Source organism: Maniola jurtina, chromosome 26, assembly GCF_905333055.1.
Source record: "Maniola jurtina chromosome 26, ilManJurt1.1, whole genome shotgun sequence".
Taxonomy (NCBI): Eukaryota; Metazoa; Arthropoda; class Insecta; order Lepidoptera; family Nymphalidae; genus Maniola; species Maniola jurtina.
In genome coordinates this window covers 3,262,129-3,282,132 of record NC_060054.1, presented here as the reverse complement: position 1 = coordinate 3,282,132, position 20,004 = coordinate 3,262,129, and the positions used below count along the sequence as shown (strand labels likewise).

At 43.3% G+C, this 20,004-nt stretch overlaps 7 protein-coding genes and 1 pseudogene across 7 annotated transcripts in view; all 8 read right to left on the bottom strand.

The window, feature by feature from the left end:
- LOC123878693 overlaps window positions 1-20,004 on the bottom strand; it is a 317,944-nt gene that overhangs the window by 279,700 nt on the left and 18,240 nt on the right. The gene's annotated exons all lie outside the window — the stretch shown is intronic.
- On the bottom strand, window positions 387-842 carry LOC123878710 (histone H2B). The gene has a single exon (XM_045926025.1). The coding sequence runs from the start codon at window positions 838-840 to the stop codon at window positions 466-468; it is 375 nt and encodes a 124-aa protein (XP_045781981.1). The 5' UTR covers window positions 841-842; the 3' UTR covers window positions 387-465.
- Window positions 743-2,177, bottom strand: LOC123878694 (histone H2A). The gene has a single exon (XM_045926010.1). The coding sequence runs from the start codon at window positions 2,012-2,014 to the stop codon at window positions 1,640-1,642; it is 375 nt and encodes a 124-aa protein (XP_045781966.1). The 5' UTR covers window positions 2,015-2,177; the 3' UTR covers window positions 743-1,639.
- Window positions 4,061-5,617, bottom strand: LOC123878671 (histone H1B-like). The gene has a single exon (XM_045925983.1). The coding sequence runs from the start codon at window positions 5,015-5,017 to the stop codon at window positions 4,286-4,288; it is 732 nt and encodes a 243-aa protein (XP_045781939.1). The 5' UTR covers window positions 5,018-5,617; the 3' UTR covers window positions 4,061-4,285.
- Window positions 6,420-8,001, bottom strand: LOC123878727 (annotated as a pseudogene).
- Window positions 8,700-9,155, bottom strand: LOC123878708 (histone H2B). The gene has a single exon (XM_045926024.1). It carries the CDS (start codon window positions 9,151-9,153, stop codon window positions 8,779-8,781), a length of 375 nt encoding a protein of 124 aa, XP_045781980.1. The 5' UTR covers window positions 9,154-9,155; the 3' UTR covers window positions 8,700-8,778.
- On the bottom strand, window positions 9,056-10,481 carry LOC123878699 (histone H2A). Its single transcript, XM_045926014.1, has one exon. It carries the CDS (start codon window positions 10,325-10,327, stop codon window positions 9,953-9,955), a length of 375 nt encoding a protein of 124 aa, XP_045781970.1. The 5' UTR covers window positions 10,328-10,481; the 3' UTR covers window positions 9,056-9,952.
- Window positions 12,374-13,937, bottom strand: LOC123878672 (histone H1B-like). The gene has a single exon (XM_045925984.1). The coding sequence runs from the start codon at window positions 13,328-13,330 to the stop codon at window positions 12,599-12,601; it is 732 nt and encodes a 243-aa protein (XP_045781940.1). The 5' UTR covers window positions 13,331-13,937; the 3' UTR covers window positions 12,374-12,598.

Sequence of the window (20,004 nt, the reverse complement as noted above, 5' to 3'; positions counted from 1 at the left end):
ACATACATATACAACTTAAGTTTTATATTATTAAATATAGGTAGGTATTTTAGGTATTTTGTCATAGTTGTCTACTAGGTACTTACTTTTGTACACGGGCGTGAGAGTAAAATACAAGTATGTAAAAATAATAATAGTATTATTACTTGCCTAATAGGTATTATTATATTTTACAAGCGAAGTTAATGTATGTAATGTAGTATTTAAATATGTAGATACCTACTTACGGCTAGGCGATTAAGCACCGATTGAATAGATAAACTACGATAATATATTTTAACCATTAGGTTGGTGATGTGATTAACAGTGGTAGGTAACAACTAACAAATAACAAACTAACATTTTTTGGAGTCAATAAAAGTAAGTAGGTAAGTAAAAAATCTGAATCTTTTTGTGGCCCTGAAAAGGGCCTTTTGTTTACATCTCGTTCACTTCAACGAGGAAGACAAGACGCGATGGGCTAGCTCACTTCGAGCTAGTGTACTTGGTGACGGCCTTTGTGCCTTCACTGACCGCGTGCTTGGCCAGCTCTCCCGGCAGCAGTAGTCTCACAGAGGTCTGCACCTCCCTGGAGGTGATCGTCGACCTCTTGTTGTAGTGGGCGAGACGGGAGGCCTCGGCGGCGATGCGCTCGAATATGTCGTTCACGAACGAGTTCATGATCGACATGGCCTTACTGGAGATACCGGTGTCGGGGTGGACCTGCTTGAGCACCTTGTAAATGTAAATGGCGTAGCTCTCCTTCCTCTTGTGCTTCTTCTTTTTCTTGTCAGACTTGGAGATGTTCTTCTGGGCCTTGCCGGATTTCTTGGCTGCCTTGCCGCTAGTCTTGGGTGGCATATTGTACAAACTAACGAACTGCGAGCACTATATATTATAAAAACAAACACACGAGTTACGCACGAGACCGCTGTATGTATCGTTGAGACGATAGAAGAGAAGTGTGTGCGCCAAATTTTTTGGGGTCTTCGAGTTTTGTTAGTTTTTCAACGCGGTACCAGTAGCGGCTGCGGCGAGCGGTTGCAACCAATTCGACCAATCGTCAAACGATTACTGTTCGCGAGAGAGGGGAGAGAGTGCGGCGTTTAATCCATTCCCCCCCGGCCCGCTCGCCGCTCGCGGGAAAAAAAAAAAAAATAAAAAAAAAATGAGTTTATGTTTACGTATTTCGTGCGAATAGGCGTAATTCTTACATGTATCTTAATAATAATTATTATTAGACGTAGGTAGGTGCGTGCGTGCGTGTGTGTAATATTATGTATGTACAATTATAATACAATGTACCACCATGTATACCAGTAATAATAAATACGAGGCGATTAATTATGAAGCGCCTGTTTAGGTCTAAACTAGGTAGGTAATCTATTACGGGTTGAAGCGTTTTTGAATTCAATTTAAAAAAGAAAAAAAAAAAAAAATTTCTCTCTTTACAATAGCTGTATATAATTTATATATTATTACCTACGTAAATGTATCGATATAATGACCTACTTATAAAGAGTGTGTGTATGTGCGCGATTGTTGTATCGTTGATAATAATAACATTGGAACAGTTTTGTGGCCCTGAAAAGGGCCTTTTGTTCATATTTCTCGATAAGTAGTATATCGAGTAGGTAGGTACCAAGAAGAAGATAAATTATTAGGCCTTCTTCTCGGTCTTCTTGGGCAACAGGACAGCTTGGATGTTCGGCAGCACGCCACCCTGTGCGATAGTCACGCCGGAGAGAAGCTTGTTCAGTTCCTCGTCGTTGCGGATGGCCAGCTGAAGATGCCTCGGTATGATCCTGGTCTTCTTGTTGTCGCGCGCCGCGTTGCCGGCCAACTCGAGAACTTCAGCGGCGAGATACTCCATCACGGCCGCGAGATAAACGGGCGCGCCGGCACCGACGCGTTCAGCGTAGTTGCCCTTCCTCAGCAGCCTGTGAATACGTCCGACGGGGAACTGTAGACCGGCACGGTTGGAGCGAGACTTGACCTTTCCCTTAACTTTGCCGCCTTTGCCACGTCCGGACATTGTTGTTGAGGAGTTTAAAAACGATCTAAATCACAAATATACGTGTACGTTGCGTACACGCGCGTGCGACCGGTGATGTGAGAGAACTATTAAAAAACTGATATCGCGAGACGGCATATATATAGTGAGTCGTAAGGTGGGGTTGGCGACGAGGCTTAGCGAGTAGTTTGTCTCATATTTGTTTTGAAAATGCGACGTTGCATGTTGGACACTCGTAGAGACAGCGAAGCGACAACGTCGCATAAAAAATAAAATAAAAATAAAAATAAAACTATAGGTAGGTAGGTAGGTAGGTAGGTAGGTAGGTAGGTAGGTACACACATACTCGTACATCATTCGTGAGCTTTTGCCTTTTGCTATTTTTTAGGTATAAAAGAAAAGAGAAAAGAAAAGAAATAAATAGGTAATTGTATCTAACGTAGTATGACGTAGTTAGATGAGAGGTAGGTAGGTAGGTAGGTCACGGAGCGGGAGTCGGGAGTCGGGATCGGGTTCGGCAGGATATTGTGATGTGCGATGTATGTATGTACTTAAGTATTAATTAATTAATTATTTAAGTAAGTAAGTAGGTAGGTAGGTAGGTAGGTAGGTACGTAATTATTGATATGATGAAATGAAATAAAGTGAGAAGTTTAGTTTTAGTGTTAGTGAGTGGTACTGGTACCTAGTACCTACTCGTACGTAGTTTATACAACAGACAGCCAGCCAGCAGTACCTAATAACTGTAAGTAGAGTAGAGTAGAGTAGAGTTTATAGATGAATATCTTAGGTACGAGTAGGTGAAATGAACTAAATTTGTATTTATGATTCATTAGAAATATAGTATAGTGTAGTGTAGTGTAGTGTACCTATCTACTAATTAATACTAAGTGTCGTATTGGCATAGTTAGAATGAATGAATGATAAAATTGAAGTTGGTAAGTAAGTATTACATATAAGATTTATATATATTTTTGTGTTTATCGTAGGTTATTAGGACATAAACAATGTTAGTACATAATAATATGTAGTTTTCAAACAAAACACACCGAACACCTGTTTAGGTACCTACTCTACGATACGAAGCGACTCTAGATAGAGCTACTACCTCTATACGGCTGTACCCTAGGTAGGTAGGGTGTAGAATGTCTTGTGAATAAAAGCGAGCGTTTTTTCTTTTAGGGGTGCGCGAGCGAAGCGAGCGTTTTTTTTTTTAGGCGTGCGCGAGCGAAGCGAGCGTTTTTTTTTTTAGGCGTGCGCGAGCGAAGCGAGCGTTTTTTTTTTTTTAGGCGTGCGCGAGCGAAGCGAGCGTTTTTTTTTTTAGGCGTGCGCGAGCGAAGCGAGCGTTTTTTTTTTTTTAGGCGTGCGCGAGCGAAGCGAGCGTTTTTTTTTTTAGGCGTGCGCGAGCGAAGCGAGCGTTTTTTTTTTTAGGCGTGCGCGAGCGAAGCGAGCGTTTTTTTTTTAGGCGTGCGCGAGCGAAGCGAGCGTTTTTTTTTTTTAGGCGTGCGCGAGCGAAGCGAGCGTTTTTTTTTTTAGGCGTGCGCGAGCGAAGCGAGCGTTTTTTTTTTTTTAGGCGTGCGCGAGCGAAGCGAGCGTTTTTTTTTTTAGGGGTGCGCGAGCGAAGCGAGCGTTTTTTTTTTAGGCGTGCGCGAGCGAAGCGAGATATAAATTATGGAGCTAAAAATTAGGTAGTAGTAAGTTAGGTAAATGTCGGTTCGAGTCACAATGATAATAATGATTATTTATTTACTCTCTAGCCATTTCAAAATCACAATAATAAACATATTGTCTAGCCTTTCACTCTCCTTCCCAAAGTTACAAAGTTAGCTTTTCCCGCCCGCCGAGACGCCCTCTGGCGTGACCAAAGTGATTTGTCGAAAATGGAGTCATATAATATACTTACGTTATAAGTTAAACGGTAAATTGAAAGGAAAACTTTTAGAATCGCAGTATCTCAGGAATGGTGATCCTTAGAAGAAAAAAAAAAAAGTAGCTGGTAGGTAGGTACATAGGTTGGTTGGTTGGTTGGTTGGTTGGTAGGTAGATATAATAAAAACGCACGAATGTCAATTATATTCGGTAGGTATCTAGGAAATGTGTGTTAGCCCTGAAAAGGGCTTTTTATTGTTGCGGTTGTAAAGCCGCACGCAGAACTCTTGAACGCGCGCATCATCGCCGATCCGTCGTCCGTCCGCCGCATCGAGCAGCGAGCGGCAGGCAGGCACGCACGTACGTACGGCGATTAGCGAGCAGTTCGACGAAGGCCGAAGGCGGCAGCCAGTGGAGCTGAGCTTACTTTTTAGCAGCGGCGGCCTTCTTGGCGGCGGGTTTCGACTTGGGCGCGGCCTTCTTCGGTTTCGGCGCTTTAGGTTTCTTCGTGGGCGGCTTGGCGGTCTTCTTCGCCTTGGAGGCGGCCCCCTTGGCCTTGGCCGGGGACGCGGCGGCGACGGAGGTCTTCTTCGCGGCCGGCTTCTTCCTCTTGGCCGCGGCGGCCTTCTTGTCCCTGGCGGTCGCGGCGGCGGTCTTCGCCCGAGACGGGGACGAGGCGGCCGCCGCGGCGGTGGCCTTCTTGCCGCCCTTCGCGCCGGCCGCGGCCGCGGTGGAGGCGGCCTTCTTGGCCCTCGCGGAGGCGGCGGACGCGGCGGCGCCCTTGCCGCCGGCGGGCTTCTTGGACGCGGACGACTTCGACTCGAGCTTGAACGAGCCCGACGCGCCCTTGCCCTTGGTCTGGATCAGCGCGCCGGATTCGACGGCGCTCTTCAGGTACTTCCTGATGAAAGGTGCCATCTTCTCCGCGTCTACCTTGTACTGGGCGGCGATGTACTTTTTGATGGCCTGCAGCGACGAGCCGCTCCTCTCCTTGAGCTCCTTGATGGCGCTGTTCACCATCTCGGACGTCTTCGGATGGGTGGGCTTCGCTTTCGGCTTCTTGGCGGCGGCGCCGCCGGCGCCCGCGGAGGCCTTGGGCTTCTTCGCGGGTGTCGCCGGGGCCGGTGCTTCGGATGCGACTGCGGTGTCTGACATTTTCTTTGCTATTATTTGATGATGCACGCACACACAACACGAAAAAAATTAATAGGTAGTAACTAACTACTAACAACTAGTAAGTATACACTGAGACTTGAGAGCAACTTTGCACCGAACTTTTAACGATACAAATAGCGATACGCCGCACGAGGTCGCTGTCGGTAGTAAGGCTCGTGGCTATACCGTAAGGAGAACCGCGATGTCGCTAGACATTTTCCCGTACGAATACTTACAACTTTTCACTAGCATGCATCAGATTAAAACAAAATTATATATTCCCATTTAAATTTTCCATCATTTGCAACGAACGTGTCGTTTTATCATGAGCCCGGCCGTGTCGTGGTGTAATCCAATAGCGCGTCACCGCCGCGCCAGCGGAGCGATCGATGTTTAATTTCGATACACCGCTAGTCGCGTACCTCGGGTCCCGTTTAAAAGCCATTTTTCTCTATAAAACAATGCTTAATCATTGTATGTCTTGCCAAATTAAAAGCTGAGATTCTATTCTATCGATCTGACCACTCATATCAACACTGAGTCGGATGCATATGTACTTTAGCCCGATCGAAGTGGAGCCTCGTAAAACACGACTCGATCTCTCGGCGTGTACGAATAATTGTAGTCTCCCGCTGACGGTCTGATTATTTAGATAGAGGTATACCGATATGATATAGAAAAATATAATTGTATTCCTTTTATGTTCTCATTAATGTACAAATAATAATGAAAAGACGGATAATGGATAACTCACTTGCGGCGCTGAGGAGGCGCGCGCGGCTCGGCCAGCCTAGCCGGCCCGGTCGCGACATTCTGTACATCGAGGGCACTAACACATTACATATTTATTATTAAACTTAAACTCCATTATGGAATATTGATACTTGCTAATAATAAATAATTACCATGCAGCCACTTAGTTAGTTATGTACAAAGAAAATATATAAGTACTTAAATACAAGTACTTACCTACCTCTAATTAGTTACGTACGACGTACATAGGTGGACCTAGGTAGTTGGATTATGAGAATAGGCACCGTGAATATTGAATTGATTTTATTAAATAACAAAATATAAAGTGATGGATAACAATGTCCCTATTATGTACCTACACACACGCAAGTATATGCATAATAGGAACCTAGGTACCTACGAGTATTCAACGACTCTTGACAACATTCACAGTTCGACTACTATCATTGACGTGTATCTGGGTACGCGCGTCACCCTACATTAATTAATTAATTAATTAATTAATTAAGTAAGTATCAATCTATGATTTTCATTAGTAAGTATTGTTTGCAGCACTACTGTATCTTATCTGTGCTGTGTTAGTGTAGGAAGGTGTAAAGTGCAAATAAATAAACACAACAAGAGAAGTGATAATAGAATAATCGAAATATATGCGGCCCTGAAAAGGGCCTTTTTCTTTTAACGCCACCTAGGTAAGTAAACGTAGGCGTGGCGTGGTACTGAAGGAGTCCTCTAACCTCCGAAACCGTACAGGGTGCGACCCTGACGTTTCAGAGCGTAAACGACGTCCATGGCGGTGACGGTCTTCCTCTTGGCGTGCTCCGTGTAGGTGACGGCGTCGCGGATCACGTTCTCGAGGAACACTTTCAACACGCCGCGGGTCTCCTCGTATATCAGACCGGATATACGCTTCACTCCACCCCTGCGCGCCAGACGACGGATGGCCGGCTTGGTGATACCTTGGATGTTGTCACGCAGCACTTTCCTGTGACGCTTGGCACCACCTTTCCCCAATCCCTTTCCGCCTTTACCGCGACCGGTCATCCTCTGTTTGTTTGTATCTCCTCTTCAATAATTCAAAAGAATGAACACCGCGCGCGCGCTGCAACAAACAGTGAAAACATAAAATTTTCACCAGACGGGGCCTTAAATATGCTTACGTGTTAGCGCTATCGCATGTGGCCGCCGTCGCCCGTTGGTAGAGAGAAAGAGACACACAACATCTTGGGTGTTGGTGGGGCAGGAGGGGGGAGGAGTGGGGGGGGGGACTTATGAAGACAAAACTTTGCACTGCGTCTGTCTGTCTGTCTTTCTTTCTGTCTTTCTTATAGAAACCCGCGCATTAAATTCACCGTTTTGATTATTTTTCCACCGAATTGTATTTACTCTTAACCTTAACCACCTACCCAATGGTAGTACTCGCGCCATCAAGACGATTCCAATGACGTAGGTACGACTCTGGATCATGAGTAGAGTTACGAATAATGTGCTAATAAACAAAACTAGGTAGGTGGGGTAATTAAAAAGACGCGTACTACATATTTATTTCAATAATAATAATCAACCAAACCAACACGAGTAGGTTGAACAACAGTGTAAAAAAATGCCACACTCGTGGCACACCTACAGTGTAGGTAGAGTAATAAAGTAGGTATCAAACGAAAGTTTTGTGGCCCTGAAAAGGGCCTTTTGCAATTGCACAATTAGGCAAGTGACCACCCGACGACGCTCGCACACAGTTTTAGGCGCGTTCGCCCCTGATCCTGCGCGCCAGCTGGATGTCCTTCGGCATGATGGTGACACGTTTTGCGTGGATGGCGCACAGGTTGGTGTCTTCGAATAGTCCGACCAGATACGCCTCGCTGGCCTCCTGCAGGGCCATCACGGCGGAGCTCTGGAATCGGAGGTCGGTCTTGAAGTCCTGAGCTATCTCGCGCACCAGCCGCTGGAACGGAAGCTTGCGGATCAGGAGTTCGGTGCTCTTCTGGTAACGACGGATCTCACGAAGCGCCACAGTGCCCGGTCTGTAGCGGTGAGGCTTCTCACGCCGCCGGTGGCGGGAGCGCTCTTGCGTGCAGCCTTGGTTGCCAGCTGCTTGCGAGGCGCTTTACCTCCGGTGGACTTGCGAGCGGTCTGCTTCGTGCGGGCCATATTCTTCTACTATCTCCTTTTTTTTTCTATAAAAGAAAAAAATAAATGTATGTTAAACTTTGCGTGCGTCCAGTCGCAACCGACACTGTTAGTTTATAAAAATTTTGCTACCAGGATCTGAACCTTATATATGGACTGGCACGCGGGGGAGAGGGGCGAGAGGGGAAGCGGGCACCGCAGTGCACTGCGCGCGCGTGTGAGAGAGAGAGAGAGAGAGACGAGAAAGATATGCAATAATAATATAATATCACGTGTAGGTATATATTTTTTGTTTTAATAATATTTAATTGAATAACTATTGATACAATATTATTGTACTGTCTAAGAAGTCTATGATGACTTACAAAAACAGAAAGACAGACAGACAGACAGACAGACATACATACATACATACATACATATACAACTTAAGTTTTATATTATTAAATATAGGTAGGTATTTTAGGTATTTTGTCATAGTTGTCTACTAGGTACTTACTTTTGTACACGGGCGTGAGAGTAAAATACAAGTATGTAAAAATAATAATAGTATTATTACTTGCCTAATAGGTATTATTATATTTTACAAGCGAAGTTAATGTATGTAATGTAGTATTTAAATATGTAGATACCTACTTACGGCTAGGCGATTAAGCACCGATTGAATAGATAAACTACGATAATATATTTTAACCATTAGGTTGGTGATGTGATTAACAGTGGTAGGTAACAACTAACAAATAACAAACTAACATTTTTTGGAGTCAATAAAAGTAAGTAGGTAAGTAAAAAATCTGAATCTTTTTGTGGCCCTGAAAAGGGCCTTTTGTTTACATCTCGTTCACTTCAACGAGGAAGACAAGACGCGATGGGCTAGCTCACTTCGAGCTAGTGTACTTGGTGACGGCCTTTGTGCCTTCACTGACCGCGTGCTTGGCCAGCTCTCCCGGCAGCAGTAGTCTCACAGAGGTCTGCACCTCCCTGGAGGTGATCGTCGACCTCTTGTTGTAGTGGGCGAGACGGGAGGCCTCGGCGGCGATGCGCTCGAATATGTCGTTCACGAACGAGTTCATGATCGACATGGCCTTACTGGAGATACCGGTGTCGGGGTGGACCTGCTTGAGCACCTTGTAAATGTAAATGGCGTAGCTCTCCTTCCTCTTGTGCTTCTTCTTTTTCTTGTCAGACTTGGAGATGTTCTTCTGGGCCTTGCCGGATTTCTTGGCTGCCTTGCCGCTAGTCTTGGGTGGCATATTGTACAAACTAACGAACTGCGAGCACTATATATTATAAAAACAAACACACGAGTTACGCACGAGACCGCTGTATGTATCGTTGAGACGATAGAAGAGAAGTGTGTGCGCCAAATTTTTTGGGGTCTTCGAGTTTTGTTAGTTTTTCAACGCGGTACCAGTAGCGGCTGCGGCGAGCGGTTGCAACCAATTCGACCAATCGTCAAACGATTACTGTTCGCGAGAGAGGGGAGAGAGTGCGGCGTTTAATCCATTCCCCCCCGGCCCGCTCGCCGCTCGCGGGAAAAAAAAAAAAAATAAAAAAAAAATGAGTTTATGTTTACGTATTTCGTGCGAATAGGCGTAATTCTTACATGTATCTTAATAATAATTATTATTAGACGTAGGTAGGTGCGTGCGTGCGTGTGTGTAATATTATGTATGTACAATTATAATACAATGTACCACCATGTATACCAGTAATAATAAATACGAGGCGATTAATTATGAAGCGCCTGTTTAGGTCTAAACTAGGTAGGTAATCTATTACGGGTTGAAGCGTTTTTGAATTCAATTTAAAAAAGAAAAAAAAAAAAAAATTTCTCTCTTTACAATAGCTGTATATAATTTATATATTATTACCTACGTAAATGTATCGATATAATGACCTACTTATAAAGAGTGTGTGTATGTGCGCGATTGTTGTATCGTTGATAATAATAACATTGGAACAGTTTTGTGGCCCTGAAAAGGGCCTTTTGTTCATATTTCTCGATAAGTAGTATATCGAGTAGGTAGGTACCAAGAAGAAGATAAATTATTAGGCCTTCTTCTCGGTCTTCTTGGGCAACAGGACAGCTTGGATGTTCGGCAGCACGCCACCCTGTGCGATAGTCACGCCGGAGAGAAGCTTGTTCAGTTCCTCGTCGTTGCGGATGGCCAGCTGAAGATGCCTCGGTATGATCCTGGTCTTCTTGTTGTCGCGCGCCGCGTTGCCGGCCAACTCGAGAACTTCAGCGGCGAGATACTCCATCACGGCCGCGAGATAAACGGGCGCGCCGGCACCGACGCGTTCAGCGTAGTTGCCCTTCCTCAGCAGCCTGTGAATACGTCCGACGGGGAACTGTAGACCGGCACGGTTGGAGCGAGACTTGACCTTTCCCTTAACTTTGCCGCCTTTGCCACGTCCGGACATTGTTGTTGAGGAGTTTAAAAACGATCTAAATCACAAATATACGTGTACGTTGCGTACACGCGCGTGCGACCGGTGATGTGAGAGAACTATTAAAAAACTGATATCGCGAGACGGCATATATATAGTGAGTCGTAAGGTGGGGTTGGCGACGAGGCTTAGCGAGTAGTTTGTCTCATATTTGTTTTGAAAATGCGACGTTGCATGTTGGACACTCGTAGAGACAGCGAAGCGACAACGTCGCATAAAAAATAAAATAAAAATAAAAATAAAACTATAGGTAGGTAGGTAGGTAGGTAGGTAGGTAGGTAGGTAGGTACACACATACTCGTACATCATTCGTGAGCTTTTGCCTTTTGCTATTTTTTAGGTATAAAAGAAAAGAGAAAAGAAAAGAAATAAATAGGTAATTGTATCTAACGTAGTATGACGTAGTTAGATGAGAGGTAGGTAGGTAGGTAGGTCACGGAGCGGGAGTCGGGAGTCGGGATCGGGTTCGGCAGGATATTGTGATGTGCGATGTATGTATGTACTTAAGTATTAATTAATTAATTATTTAAGTAAGTAAGTAGGTAGGTAGGTAGGTAGGTAGGTACGTAATTATTGATATGATGAAATGAAATAAAGTGAGAAGTTTAGTTTTAGTGTTAGTGAGTGGTACTGGTACCTAGTACCTACTCGTACGTAGTTTATACAACAGACAGCCAGCCAGCAGTACCTAATAACTGTAAGTAGAGTAGAGTAGAGTAGAGTTTATAGATGAATATCTTAGGTACGAGTAGGTGAAATGAACTAAATTTGTATTTATGATTCATTAGAAATATAGTATAGTGTAGTGTAGTGTAGTGTACCTATCTACTAATTAATACTAAGTGTCGTATTGGCATAGTTAGAATGAATGAATGATAAAATTGAAGTTGGTAAGTAAGTATTACATATAAGATTTATATATATTTTTGTGTTTATCGTAGGTTATTAGGACATAAACAATGTTAGTACATAATAATATGTAGTTTTCAAACAAAACACACCGAACACCTGTTTAGGTACCTACTCTACGATACGAAGCGACTCTAGATAGAGCTACTACCTCTATACGGCTGTACCCTAGGTAGGTAGGGTGTAGAATGTCTTGTGAATAAAAGCGAGCGTTTTTTCTTTTAGGGGTGCGCGAGCGAAGCGAGCGTTTTTTTTTTTAGGCGTGCGCGAGCGAAGCGAGCGTTTTTTTTTTTAGGCGTGCGCGAGCGAAGCGAGCGTTTTTTTTTTTTTAGGCGTGCGCGAGCGAAGCGAGCGTTTTTTTTTTTAGGCGTGCGCGAGCGAAGCGAGCGTTTTTTTTTTTTTAGGCGTGCGCGAGCGAAGCGAGCGTTTTTTTTTTTAGGCGTGCGCGAGCGAAGCGAGCGTTTTTTTTTTTAGGCGTGCGCGAGCGAAGCGAGCGTTTTTTTTTTAGGCGTGCGCGAGCGAAGCGAGCGTTTTTTTTTTTTAGGCGTGCGCGAGCGAAGCGAGCGTTTTTTTTTTTAGGCGTGCGCGAGCGAAGCGAGCGTTTTTTTTTTTTTAGGCGTGCGCGAGCGAAGCGAGCGTTTTTTTTTTTAGGGGTGCGCGAGCGAAGCGAGCGTTTTTTTTTTAGGCGTGCGCGAGCGAAGCGAGATATAAATTATGGAGCTAAAAATTAGGTAGTAGTAAGTTAGGTAAATGTCGGTTCGAGTCACAATGATAATAATGATTATTTATTTACTCTCTAGCCATTTCAAAATCACAATAATAAACATATTGTCTAGCCTTTCACTCTCCTTCCCAAAGTTACAAAGTTAGCTTTTCCCGCCCGCCGAGACGCCCTCTGGCGTGACCAAAGTGATTTGTCGAAAATGGAGTCATATAATATACTTACGTTATAAGTTAAACGGTAAATTGAAAGGAAAACTTTTAGAATCGCAGTATCTCAGGAATGGTGATCCTTAGAAGAAAAAAAAAAAAGTAGCTGGTAGGTAGGTACATAGGTTGGTTGGTTGGTTGGTTGGTTGGTAGGTAGATATAATAAAAACGCACGAATGTCAATTATATTCGGTAGGTATCTAGGAAATGTGTGTTAGCCCTGAAAAGGGCTTTTTATTGTTGCGGTTGTAAAGCCGCACGCAGAACTCTTGAACGCGCGCATCATCGCCGATCCGTCGTCCGTCCGCCGCATCGAGCAGCGAGCGGCAGGCAGGCACGCACGTACGTACGGCGATTAGCGAGCAGTTCGACGAAGGCCGAAGGCGGCAGCCAGTGGAGCTGAGCTTACTTTTTAGCAGCGGCGGCCTTCTTGGCGGCGGGTTTCGACTTGGGCGCGGCCTTCTTCGGTTTCGGCGCTTTAGGTTTCTTCGTGGGCGGCTTGGCGGTCTTCTTCGCCTTGGAGGCGGCCCCCTTGGCCTTGGCCGGGGACGCGGCGGCGACGGAGGTCTTCTTCGCGGCCGGCTTCTTCCTCTTGGCCGCGGCGGCCTTCTTGTCCCTGGCGGTCGCGGCGGCGGTCTTCGCCCGAGACGGGGACGAGGCGGCCGCCGCGGCGGTGGCCTTCTTGCCGCCCTTCGCGCCGGCCGCGGCCGCGGTGGAGGCGGCCTTCTTGGCCCTCGCGGAGGCGGCGGACGCGGCGGCGCCCTTGCCGCCGGCGGGCTTCTTGGACGCGGACGACTTCGACTCGAGCTTGAACGAGCCCGACGCGCCCTTGCCCTTGGTCTGGATCAGCGCGCCGGATTCGACGGCGCTCTTCAGGTACTTCCTGATGAAAGGTGCCATCTTCTCCGCGTCTACCTTGTACTGGGCGGCGATGTACTTTTTGATGGCCTGCAGCGACGAGCCGCTCCTCTCCTTGAGCTCCTTGATGGCGCTGTTCACCATCTCGGAAGTTTTCGGATGGGTGGGCTTCGCCTTCGGCTTCTTGGCGGCAGCGCCGCCGGCGCCCGCGGAGGCCTTGGGCTTCTTCGCGGGTGTCGCCGGGGCCGGTGCTTCGGATGCGACTGCGGTGTCTGACATTTTCTTTGCTATTATTTGATGATGCACGCACACACAACACGAAAAAAATTAATAGGTAGTAACTAACTACTAACAACTAGTAAGTATACACTGAGACTTGAGAGCAACTTTGCACCGAACTTTTAACGATACAAATAGCGATACGCCGCACGAGGTCGCTGTCGGTAGTAAGGCTCGTGGCTATACCGTAAGGAGAACCGCGATGTCGCTAGACATTTTCCCGTACGAATACTTACAACTTTTCACTAGCATGCATCAGATTAAAACAAAATTATATATTCCCATTTAAATTTTCCATCATTTGCAACGAACGTGTCGTTTTATCATGAGCCCGGCCGTGTCGTGGTGTAATCCAATAGCGCGTCACCGCCGCGCCAGCGGAGCGATCGATGTTTAATTTCGATACACCGCTAGTCGCGTACCTCGGGTCCCGTTTAAAAGCCATTTTTCTCTATAAAACAATGCTTAATCATTGTATGTCTTGCCAAATTAAAAGCTGAGATTCTATTCTATCGATCTGACCACTCATATCAACACTGAGTCGGATGCATATGTACTTTAGCCCGATCGAAGTGGAGCCTCGTAAAACACGACTCGATCTCTCGGCGTGTACGAATAATTGTAGTCTCCCGCTGACGGTCTGATTATTTAGATAGAGGTATACCGATATGATATAGAAAAATATAATTGTATTCCTTTTATGTTCTCATTAATGTACAAATAATAATGAAAAGACGGATAATGGATAACTCACTTGCGGCGCTGAGGAGGCGCGCGCGGCTCGGCCAGCCTAGCCGGCCCGGTCGCGACATTCTGTACATCGAGGGCACTAACACATTACATATTTATTATTAAACTTAAACTCCATTATGGAATATTGATACTTGCTAATAATAAATAATTACCATGCAGCCACTTAGTTAGTTATGTACAAAGAAAATATATAAGTACTTAAATACAAGTACTTACCTACCTCTAATTAGTTACGTACGACGTACATAGGTGGACCTAGGTAGTTGGATTATGAGAATAGGCACCGTGAATATTGAATTGATTTTATTAAATAACAAAATATAAAGTGATGGATAACAATGTCCCTATTATGTACCTACACACACGCAAGTATATGCATAATAGGAACCTAGGTACCTACGAGTATTCAACGACTCTTGACAACATTCACAGTTCGACTACTATCATTGACGTGTATCTGGGTACGCGCGTCACCCTACATTAATTAATTAATTAATTAATTAATTAAGTAAGTATCAATCTATGATTTTCATTAGTAAGTATTGTTTGCAGCACTACTGTATCTTATCTGTGCTGTGTTAGTGTAGGAAGGTGTAAAGTGCAAATAAATAAACACAACAAGAGAAGTGATAATAGAATAATCGAAATATATGCGGCCCTGAAAAGTGTATGGGTCTCGTACACTAGCTGTTGCTGGGTTGGTTGGAATGAGAATCTTCAGGGAAATTCACTCACTATTTTGAGGACATTTTGCGTAGAGATAGCTTGTATCCTGGAAACCTATTATGTAGGATACTTCTTTCCTAAAAAAAAAAAAATCCTATGTGAGTTTAAAGAAACAAATCTACTTGGAGGGAAAAATAAGTAAAAAAAAAAAATGAAATGCTTACCACTTGTCTATTCCAGTGGAAATCTGATCTGGAATCTTCTAGCACCTTCCACCTTTAGTCCTGGAATATTCAGCAAATGGAATGAGTAAATTAGTGATATCTTAGTTTAGACATTTGCCTTCTAATATGGAGGGTACTTCTAACATCAAGTTATTAAATATCACTTATTTTTATGGTGAACTGGATGAAGGAAAAATATTGTGAGGAAACCTGCATGTCTGAGAGCTCTTCATACTATTCTTAAAGGTGAAGTCTGCTAATTTGCACTTGGTCAGCGTGATCGTCTATGGCCAAAACTCGGGTTGCGGTGGTTTGAGAATAATTGAGATAGATGATGATAATTGATGATTAATTATTATCTATTCTATATTTTATTGTTACAACTTTCTGGTACAAAAATTCATACTAATCCATACTAATATTATAAATGCGAAAGTGTGTCTGTCTGTCTGTCTGCTACGTTTTCACGGCCCAACCTCTGAACCGATTTTAATGAAATTTGGTACAGACTTGGGATACATCCCGGGGAAGGACATAGGCTACTTTTTATCCCGGAAAATCAAAGAGTGCCTACGGGATTTAAAAAAAAAAAACACGCGGGCGAAGCCGCGGGCATCCCCTAGTAATTAATAAACTAAACAACTAAACTAAATAACTAAATAATAAGTATTAAAATAATGAACCTAAAACTAAAAAACCTTAAAAATATAATATATTAACTAAAATAAATTATTAAAGGAAGTCAGGCAAGGTTCCAAAGATACTGGCAGCGTTCCCCCTTTGAATGGCTAGACTAATTCTTTGTCCCAGGTAGCTGCCAGCTCTTCGGTCTCCTGTGATGTCGACTAACCTTTGTGATATTTCCCTAAAAAGGCTTATAGCGCTAGGACCCCACGGACCAAGGGTCTCCACACCGAATGGGACAGTCATATTCTATATTGTAAATGGCAAAGTTGTCTGCGCATTACCTCAGCTCCCTCAGCTCAGCCGATTTTGAGGACATTTGGCGCAGAGATACTTAGTATCCCAGAAACATAATATGTAGGATACTTCTTTCTCAGAAAAAAAAGTTCCTATGTGGTTTTAAAGAAACAAATGTATTTGCAAGCAAAAATAAGTAAAAAATAAATAAATGCTTACCACTTGTCTATTTCCAGTGGAAATCCGATATGGAATCTTCTAGCACCTTCCACCATGAGGCCTGGAATATTCAGCAATTAAATGAGTAATATAACGGTAATAGCCTAGTGTTTAAGACGTTTGGTTCGATCCAGGGCACGTATCAGTTACTTTAAGTTTATAATCCATACTAATATTATAAATGCAAAAGTGTGTCTGTCTGTCTGTCTGCTACGTTTTCACGGCCCAACCGCTGAACCGATTTTAATGAAATTTGGTACAGACTTAGGATACTTTCCGGGAAAGGATATAGGATACTTTTTATCCCGGAAAATCAAAGAAATCCTACGGGATTTAAAAACACCGTCATCCACGCGGGCGAAGTCGCGGGTATCCGCTAGTGCGTTATATATGCGTTTTAAGCCATTAAGTATCACTTGCTTAAACAAATGATAGAAAACATCTTGAAGTCTGCCAATTGGCAATGGCCTTGAGTGATGAACTATGTCCTAAACCCATCTCCACAGTGGGTTTAGAATAGTTTAAGCCTCAATAGCTTAACGGTTATAAGAGCGGACTGAAATCCGAAAGGTCGCCGGTTCAAACCCCACCCGTTGCACTATTGTCGTACCCACTCCTAGCACAAGCTTTACGCTTAGTTGGAGGGGAAAGGGAAATGTTAGTCATGATTAAAAATGGCTAGCATTCTTTTTATAAAGAAAAAAAAAAATAGTTAAGATCATAATAATAATGTTTATTTTTATCATCAGAAAGTGTCTGTCCATTACATTTTTACTGCTCAAATAATGAATCGATATTGAGGACATTTGGCACAGAGATAGCTTGTATCCCAGAGACATGTAGGATAGATACTTCTTTCCCTGAAAAAAAGAGTTCCCATGTGGTTTTGGAGAAACAAATCTACTTGCAGGCAAACATAAGTAAAAAAAAATAAATGCTTACCATCTGTCTATTCTAATGGAAATCTGATCCAGAATTTTCTAGCACCTTCCGCCATGAGTCCTGGAACATTCAGCAAATGGAATGAGTAAACAGGCAGTGATAGCTTAGTTGTTAAAACGTCTGCTATTCAAGGGTCAGGAGTTCAATGTCGGGCAAGCACCGCTAACTTTACAAAGTTTTGTGCGTTTTAAGCAATTAAATATCACTTGCTTTAACAAAATGAAGGAAAACATCGTGAAGTCTGCCAATTGGTTCCGCGATTGGGTCCTTGGTTCCGCGATTCATAAATGAATTACCTCCAACGCTGATTAAAAAAATAGATATTAAAAACATACATTAAAAGAATATTTTTTAGCAAAGTTAGATGGCTGAGTCTTTTATGTCTATGTAGATTATATTATAATTATTTATATTAGTGCTAATCCTGTTGACCTAATAAACCTTAAATTTAATAAACCTACTCACGATTACAATATGTTACATACTTACGGTTCGGAAACGTGGACACTGACAAAACAAATAACATCCAAACTGCAAGTGGCACAGCGAGCAATGGAGCGGGCCATGCTGGGTATATCGCTCATTGACCGTGTGCCAAACGCCACAATCAGGAAAAGAACGAGACTAACTGATATTGTTTTGAAAGTGTCCAGGTTGAAATGGAGATGGGCAGGGCATGTGTGTAGGACTACAGACGAGCGATGGACTCGTTTGCTGCTGGAATGGAGGCCACGCACCGGAAGGAGGAACGTTGGAAGACAGCCCTCCCGTTGGTCAGACGACATTACCAAGCTGGCGAGAAAGACTTGGAGGAGGCTCGCACAACACCGAGAGGAATGGCGTGCACGTGAGGAGGCCTATGTCCAACAATGGATTAACAAAGGCTAAGAAAGAAGAAGAAGAAGAAGACATACTTACGTGATTCTTCGCGTTATATACCTACTGTAGATTATTTCTTTAAGCAATTAGTTAATAGGTACCTTCGTTTTCGTTGCAGCTAGGCACCGAGGACAAATCTCTGTGGTTTTTTCGGTGTTTTTAGTTTAAGCTTTTATTTGTATGTATTTTGTTTGATAATAAATTTAAAAAAAAAAATTGGCAATGGGCCAGCGTGATGGATTGTAGCCTAAGCCCTTCTCAATGGAGCTCGTGGTCAGTAGTATAGTTCGCGACAGGTCGAGATGGCAATCGAAGTATAAGGCGGGGGGACGCCCTGCACACCCGCACGCCACCAGCGCTGGGTGTCCCCAAACCGGTTGCCATCTCAAACTGTCGCGTACTATAGATACAAAGTATGCGGTTAGTTGTAGTATATAGTTAATAGTTAACAATAACAAGTGTAAATTAAAAATTTATAACACCCCCGACAAAGTATTTGAGTTTTCTAAAACATCATTTTCAAATAAATAATTATGTACCTAGGCAACGTCCATCTTGACAGCTTGACATTTGTCAATTGACATAATATTATGAACCTAACGGATATCTAACCTTCTTTTCTACAAGAAAACTAGAAAAGAGCTGATAACTCTTAAACGGCTGAACCAATTTTTTTGGATTATAGCTAAGAACACTCTCGATCAAGCCACCTTTCAAACAAAAAAGAAGTAAATTAAAATCGGTTCATTCGTTTAAGCGCTACGATGCCACAGACAGATAAACCGATACACAGATACACAGACACACAGATACACAGATACACACGTCAAACTTATAACTCTCCTCTTTTTGGGTCGGGGGTTAAAAATATAAATCAAATCACTATAAATATTATGTAGGTAGGATACTTCTTTCCACAAAAAAAGAGTTCCCGTGATTTTGACAAAACAAACCTACTCACTTGCTACTTTAAAAATAAGTTAAAAGTTAAATGCTTGCCACTTGTCTGTTCTAGTGGAAATCTGATCTGGAATCTTCTAGCATCTTTCACCATTAGTCCTGGAATATTCAGCAAATGGAATGAGTAAAGAGGTGATATCTTAGTTTAGACATTTGCCTTCTAATTTGGAGGAACCAGGGTTTAATCCTAGGCCCACACTTCCAACTGTAACTTATTAAATACCACTTATTTTATGGTGAAAAAAAAAATATTGTGAAGAAACCTGAACATCTGAGAGCTTTTCATAACACTGTTAAAGGTGTGTGAAATCTATTGATTTGCACTTGGTCAGCATGATGGACTATGGCCACAACTTGTCTCATTCTGAGGGGTAACTCGTGCCTTAATAATTGATTTTCACACTAATATTATATTTTTAGTGTGTGTGTGTGTGTGTGTGTGTGTGTGTGTGTGTGTGTGTGTGTGTGTGTGTGTGTATGTTTATTACTCCTTCACGCAAAAACCACTGGACGGATTTGGCTGAAATTCAGAATGGAGATAGATAAGATCCTGGATTAGCACATAGGCTACTTTTTATCCCGGAAAATCAAAGAGGAGTTCCCACGGGATTTCAAAAAACCTAAATTCACGCGGGCGAAGTCGCGGGCATCGGCTAGTTACTTATGATTCTATTCAATAGAGCCTCAATCAAACCCACCGTTGCACTATCGTCGCACCCACTCCCGGCACAAGCTTTACGCTTAATTGGAGGGGAAAGGGGAGTATTAGTCATGATTAGCATGGCTAATATTCTTTTAAAAAAATATCCATACTATTATTATAAATGCGAAAGTGTGTCTGTCTGTTTGCTAGCTTGTTACTGCCCAACAGTTTAAGCGATTTTAATGTTTAGTATGAGTTTACATCCTGGGGAAGGACACTTTTAATATGGGAAAATCAAAGAGTGCCCACAGGATTCTTAAAGGCTATTAAACCAATTCATATAAAATTAGGTACAGAGGTATATTGCATCCCGGAAACTGACATAGACCACTTTTTATCCCAGAAAATCAAAGAGTTCTTACAGGATTTATAAATAACCTAAATCCACGCAGACAAAGTCATGGGGC

Excerpts from the sequence above, each read along its gene's own strand:
- LOC123878710 (XM_045926025.1), bottom strand. The coding sequence starts at position 840 with ATGCCACCCAAGACTAGCGGCAAGGCAGCCAAGAAATCCGGCAAGGCC.
- LOC123878694 (XM_045926010.1), bottom strand. The coding sequence starts at position 2,014 with ATGTCCGGACGTGGCAAAGGCGGCAAAGTTAAGGGAAAGGTCAAGTCT.
- LOC123878671 (XM_045925983.1), bottom strand. The coding sequence starts at position 5,017 with ATGTCAGACACCGCAGTCGCATCCGAAGCACCGGCCCCGGCGACACCC.
- LOC123878708 (XM_045926024.1), bottom strand. The coding sequence starts at position 9,153 with ATGCCACCCAAGACTAGCGGCAAGGCAGCCAAGAAATCCGGCAAGGCC.
- LOC123878699 (XM_045926014.1), bottom strand. The coding sequence starts at position 10,327 with ATGTCCGGACGTGGCAAAGGCGGCAAAGTTAAGGGAAAGGTCAAGTCT.
- LOC123878672 (XM_045925984.1), bottom strand. The coding sequence starts at position 13,330 with ATGTCAGACACCGCAGTCGCATCCGAAGCACCGGCCCCGGCGACACCC.